The sequence below is a fragment of the Ictalurus furcatus genome, chromosome 17, assembly GCF_023375685.1.
Source record: "Ictalurus furcatus strain D&B chromosome 17, Billie_1.0, whole genome shotgun sequence".
NCBI classification, from domain to species: domain Eukaryota; kingdom Metazoa; phylum Chordata; class Actinopteri; order Siluriformes; family Ictaluridae; genus Ictalurus; species Ictalurus furcatus.
The window spans coordinates 1,226,414-1,232,574 of NC_071271.1; the positions used below are offsets into that span (position 1 = coordinate 1,226,414).

The following is a 6,161-nucleotide window of genomic DNA, read 5'->3' on the forward strand; positions in this document are numbered from 1 at the left end:
TATAGGAACTGACAGAGAGGATCAAAAGAAAAGGAAAAACAATGATAATGAAACATAATTAAAGTTAGCATTTTTTTTTTATTATTGAAAAGTTTAAACAAAAACAATCAAAAAAAACAAAATATTTACAGGACTCTCCTGAAATGTGTTATGGTAGCCGGAAACAGATTTTCACACCGTTTGTACTGTTTTTGTCTTCCTTTTTTAAAAAAAAAAAAAAAAAAAAAAAAAAAGTATTTATTTATTTATTTATTTATTTAACACTTTTGCATCTTTTACGGTAAATCAGTTATTTTTTTTCTGTTTTAGTATTGATTGTATTTTATAAAATGCACTACACGATTCACACAGATTCAGTAAACCAGCTTTTTTGTCCTCGTTTTTTTTTTTTTTTTTTTTTTTTTTTTTTTTTTTTAAAACAAGTGGACAAAAGTTAAAACAGACAAGTTCAGGGTGGTGGTTAGTGTAACTCCACCCCCTCAGCAGCAGCAGCAGCAAAAAAAGGTCAAAGTTCACCTTCCATCCTTTTTTTTTTTTTTTTTTTTTTGCATCACGCAGAGCTGTCAGGAAGCAGTTCGTTCCCCACTTTTAAACCCCACAATCACAGCTCTAGATTTTGCTTTTTTTTGTCCTGTTTAACAAAATCAAGGGGGAGGGGGGGGGATTCTTTTTTTTAAATCAACACAGCACTTCATTCTCCAAGGCAGAGTAGAGTTTCTCTCAACCTGACATTCGAAGAGTTTCAAAAAATATAGAGCTCTGAGCAGCTTTCGATAAATCATGCTGTTGTAGCAACACATCATAGGCGAAGAGTGTGAGATTTAGTGACACCGAGTTGATTTCAAAAACTACTGAAGCGATAACGGAACAAGATCTCCAGATTTCTTTATCCTCTCTGTGATTTTTTTTTTTATAAACAGCTTCGGCTCAAAAAAAACATTCATTAGCATAAAACCAGGAAAAAACGAAGAAGAAGAAAGAAAAGAAAAAAAAAAAAAACACGATTTTTTTGCGCTTTCAAAACTGCATCTTGTTTCAACTTCAGGAAGATTGTAAAATTGTGAAAGGAGCCAAAGCTTTAGCTGTTGTCTGATTCGTCCTCGGCCTCGCGGAGCCAAGTGAAAAAGGCGGTGACTGATTTGAGGGCGACGCCCTTTCCTTGTTGCTCGGCTGGATCTTTGCTCGACTCCCACTTGTAGAAGCCGTCCTCCTTAATGATGTCCTCGTCATAGAGCACGTCGAAAAACATCCGCAGCAAGTCTAAACACACGTGCAAAAAAAACCAAACATTAGCTACTTAACAAGTAAGTTATTCCAACATTCCTCCCTTGACTAAACTTTAACAATGTAAAAAAAATCCTTACATTTATTACACAGATTTAAGGTGGGCGGGACCAACATTGGATAATGCGTGTATAAGCTCCTCCCTCCATAATCTGATGTCAGTCATTCTACGTCCACACACACTCGCTACGCTGGTCTGCTCAGATCTAATGCTGCATCCACGAGGACGGGGAAAACTTCCTGTTATTCCGACTCAAGTGTTCGAACGTGACCTTTTTGGAATTTTTATTTGTTTTACTAGATTCTAAAAGTGGCAGTAGAAACTAGGATTAGCACGTCGTTGCGTTCAAGTTAAACGTTAGAATGATGTCTTTCTTGAATACAATACAATACTGTATACAACTGAAGTGGGTGAAATTTGTCACCAGGTGGGAACGCAAATCGGGAAGATAAACTAGAATTCTTATTCCCTCCTTATATTTCCTGCTTCCTTGGAAACACAGCTAATTTATTTATTTATTTATTTATTTTTAAATGCATGCGGTCGCCTCACTTCTAGGTTTGGTTGGAAAAAAATCCCAAAGCCGCCAAAATTCCCCACTTGTCCCAGTGTGAATATCAATCAAGTGTACTCATTAGAGTATTAGGCCACGCCCATTAGGTGTTGCGTGCATTTCCGCACGCTGTACAGAGACACACTCACTTGGCGGCTGCTCCATCTGAACCATGAGGCTCTGTAACGCGTAGAGCGCCTGCAGCTCCTTCTGCTCGTCCTTAATGTAGCGCTGGAGCAGCTTGGCCCTCTGGGAAATCTCTTTCGAGTCCACTTTATACGGGGTCTCGCCTGTTTGCAGGAAGAGAGAGAGAGAGAGAGAGAGAGAGAGAGAGATACGTTTAAAAATGCAAAATTTGTAGCAGTCTGGAGGTTTGTGTGCATTACTAATCAGGCTAGAAAAGAAGGATTTATTACACGACTCACAAATGATAGCAGCCTGACACACGGAGGTCATCAGAGCTCGCACGAAGGTGTTCGATGAAGCCTGCTGCTCGTCCAGGTTCGCCTGATAAGACAGCAAAGTGACATCAGTCCATCTGTATACGCACACGTATACGCAAACTTACACACGCACGTACCTCCACCCAGTTGTATATGCGGTTGTTGTCAGATTTGTCCTGCAGCAGTTGGTCCAACTGTTTGGAGATCTCTTCCATACTCAGAGATTTCCTACTGCTACCAACTTTCACACACTCCTCACCCAGTGTGTAGTCCACTCCCTACACACACAACTTTAAAAGTTTTACTTTTCCAGTTGAACATTAGAGGTTTGAGGATATGAGGATGTAAACAATGATAGAACAACCGAAGATGTGAAGGGATGAGTGGACAGAGGGAACAAGGGAGGTAAGCGATTTTAAAAATTTTTTAATCAAACCTTCTCGGTCACAAACTTGTTGACATCTTCATCCTCAGACAGGAAATCCTTCCAGCTAAGCCCCGCCTCCCTCCACATAGCGCCGACCTTCTTATGGCTCTGCAAACATACAGAAAAGTGTTTATATTGTTGCTATACGTCTCTATTCACTGACACACAGACACACACACACGGGACATACCATTCCTTTGCAGAGCAGGGTGAGGATGTGTGCTAGAAGAGCTCCAGCTTTGCCGATAGGTACCAGAGGCTTAGACACTTCCCTGTGGGTCAGAAGTCACCAATGAACATAATGCTGTTGATTTTCATGCTGCACGCTCAGTTACTCGGTTATTCGGTTCTGTGAAGACAGGTGGCGCTGCGTGACTCACCTGAAGAGCGGGCCCATGGGAATCCCACCTTCATGCAGTATGGGAGTGATCAGCTCAGCCAGGTAAACCCAGATATGTGGCACGTCAATGGCCATGTCCTCAGCCACCTCCAGCACCTCCATCAGCCTGAACGAACACGCACGCGCACACACACACACACACACACGTGCATTAATTAATAAAGTAAACTTTTACCATCAACATCATTAACACACAAGCTCTACAACAGACTGCATTTATGCATTACACTTTCTTTTTCCCCACACATTCTGATTCTGGTGTATTTCTGAGGACCTGTGAGGACTATTATCGCCTCTAAAACACACATATGAGAAGACCATAAACTTACATCTGGGGACTTGTGAGGACTTGTCTCGAAAATATAAAAACCTGCAAAAACTCCACAAATCACTAATCACACACTATGTCTTGATATCCTTCTGAGGACCTTCCACTGATAATTACTATTAACGTGTCTAAACATTACTACACTGCAGCTCCATTTTCTACCCTAACAATAACCTCAATTAGCAAAAAAAAAAAAAAAAAAAAAAGGAAATCTTTTGGCTCTTTTAGCTTTCTAAATAAAAGCTGCTTTTTTGGCAAAAATCCAGCAGACCAGCCAAATGTCCCATTCCTATCCTTGTTGGGAAATTGGGTCCTCACGAAGATATAAAACCATGTCCCCAGACAGACAGACTCACACACCCTTTGTAGTATTGCTGTGTGGACAGCGTTCCAGCTTTGACCAGTTGGTGCAGTAGTAAGCCCATATGCTCTCTGGTGATGGTGCTGCGCTCCAGAGTCGACTCGATTCCTGTCCTCACAAACACATCGAGCAGCGATGCGGAGTTCAGCTCGCTCACACATTGCAGCGCCTCCTGCAGGACAGCACCACACGCGGGCACACGCACGCGCACACACACACACCGTGTTATGGTTCCAGCCTTCATGCAACACTTCAGAAATGGAAAAGCGTGTGTACTTTTGTTTTTCCTTCTTAAAACATTTCGTCTGTAGCTGCTGCAGTGAAATTGTCCTCTTTTGAATAATATCTGTATAATAGTAGTGTTTTACATTGCCGTTTGTGAGCTCACTGCATCGTTTTTTTTTTTCCTTTCCTAAATCAGTCTCTACCTCTATTAAAAGTACCATCTACCCTAATATCTAGTAACATCAACAATCATCAAAACACAATGCAACGACTGAAAAATATCTATAGGTGGAGCTGGCTAGTTCATTTAACATTTAAGATGGTGTTTATTTGCATTGTCTAGCTGGTTAATGCTAGCTAACAAACTGGTCTGGCATCGCGTTCGTTTTTAATGCTACACCAGGTTTGCTTTTGTGTTGCAAAACAGTAGCAAGCTGCAAAATGACAAAATAAAACAGTTGTTAGCGGATTCGTTAAACGTCAGGCTTGTTAGTGATCTATGCACCTCCATAGGTGCACAGACAAATCCAATGCACCTCCAGAGACCAATTTTGATCAAAGAAAAACCCTGGGGTGTGTGTGCGCACATGTGTGTGTGTGTGTGGGTGTGTGTACCTTCATGTCATTGATGTGTAAGTACTCCTCGATGATGGCAGTGGCTTTTTTCTCGAGTTCCTCAGGGCTTAGAGCCGGTTTAGACGGCGCAGATGTTGGTGTGGAGACAGGTTCTCTTTTCACTACACACACAGTTGAATCTTTTATATTATGAATAAATGAATAAAGTGCTGACTGTGGTGAGTGTACTGACCACTGTCTTTGCTGGGTGCCCGTTCTCGCTCCCTCTCTCGTTCACGCTCTCTCGCTCGTTCCCGCTCATCAGTCATGCTGGCGACTCGACGCACCGTCTCGGCCGGTCTCTGCTCCCACTCGTCTTTCTCTCGGCTGAAGCTGCGCTTACTGATGGCGGGTCGGTTTCGGTCCGAACCACGTTCGAGACGGTCACCACGCTCTCGACTCGAGCCGCTCCTGTTCACGTGTGTCAGAGAGAAAAGAAAGGCTGATTAAAGAAATAGAAACGCCCTCATATCACTGAGCTACTCCTTTAACAGAAAATGAGAAGCATGAGAGAAGGTATGGAGGGTAAAGGAAAAGCGTGCCCTCCGACCTTTGTGGCACTCTCCTGTCTGTGTCCATGTTGGAGGAAGATGATGAGGAGGAGGAAGGAGGCTGCTGGAGGGCGGAGAAGCGATTCAGTGTGCTTGGACGGCTCGAGTCTTGAGCTGCAAACACACACACACGCACACAGACACACACACACACAGTGTATTTAGTAATTGCATAGAAAGAGTTTCTTAGGTAGTATACTACATTTTTAATTTGTGAACTAGCAAACAGAATGAAGTTATGTAGTTGCAATCAAAAAAAATTATTTTTCTTTGTCTATCGTTGAGACTTCTATAATGATTAGAACTCTCAAACTTTTTTGCCAACTGTCAGCTACATAAACCTCAACTGAAACTTTACTGGTTGTGTTTACATTTATAACATGATTTATCCAGCTGTTTATCTACCTGGGAAAAAAAAATATATATAAATATATATATTATATAAATACTATAAATAATTCTATCCATACTTTTCCTTCTCACGGTAGCTCAAAGGATTTAAAAATAATAATAAAGTAATATTATGGTAGAAATATATATCTTTAAAGGATAATGAAAATATAAAATACACAAACGGAACAATAATAAAATGCATAAAAACAATAAACTAATGTTTTAATAGAAGATTAAAAAAACCATAATAAAATTAAATAAAGATAAAAAAACAACATATATAATGAGTAGAGCAGTGGTCTTAAAATGAAACTTTGTGGAACTAATCAACTAAATCAACAATCATCTACTCAGTTACTGAGTTAATACAAAATATTTAATGTGCATTAGCACTGCGCCTCAGTCTCTGTGGAAATACAATTAAAAACACATATCTAGTGCCCAACATGCCATTAACACACACACACACACACACATGGAACTCACCACCATCACTGGGTTTAGCCCCTGAGCCTCCACTGCTCCCTCTGCCCCAGCTGCCCCATGATCCTTTGCCACCAGGGGCAAGTAGCTGGTTGTT

The 6,161-nt window shown here is 41.0% G+C and overlaps 1 protein-coding gene across 5 annotated transcripts in view; it reads right to left on the reverse strand.

Moving 5' to 3' along the window:
* Positions 1 to 58: 58 nt before the first annotated feature.
* The window catches only part of wu:fb16f03 (eukaryotic translation initiation factor 4 gamma 1), a 31,082-nt gene continuing 24,979 nt past the window's right edge, over positions 59 to 6,161 (reverse strand). For all 5 annotated transcript variants that reach the window (XM_053646498.1, XM_053646497.1, XM_053646496.1 and 2 more), the window contains 12 exons: positions 6,068 to 6,161; positions 5,188 to 5,302; positions 4,831 to 5,048; positions 4,638 to 4,759; positions 3,797 to 3,969; positions 3,089 to 3,214; positions 2,899 to 2,980; positions 2,718 to 2,816; positions 2,419 to 2,559; positions 2,264 to 2,345; positions 1,988 to 2,128; positions 59 to 1,260 (listed from right to left, as the gene is read on the reverse strand). The exon at positions 6,068 to 6,161 is cut by the window's right edge and continues 18 nt beyond it. In XM_053646498.1, the coding sequence (XP_053502473.1) occupies positions 1,079 to 1,260; positions 1,988 to 2,128; positions 2,264 to 2,345; positions 2,419 to 2,559; positions 2,718 to 2,816; positions 2,899 to 2,980; positions 3,089 to 3,214; positions 3,797 to 3,969; positions 4,638 to 4,759; positions 4,831 to 5,048; positions 5,188 to 5,302; positions 6,068 to 6,161 (1,575 nt within the window). In that variant the 3' untranslated portion in view covers positions 59 to 1,078. The remainder of the gene's footprint in view (positions 1,261 to 1,987; positions 2,129 to 2,263; positions 2,346 to 2,418; positions 2,560 to 2,717; positions 2,817 to 2,898; positions 2,981 to 3,088; positions 3,215 to 3,796; positions 3,970 to 4,637; positions 4,760 to 4,830; positions 5,049 to 5,187; positions 5,303 to 6,067) is intronic.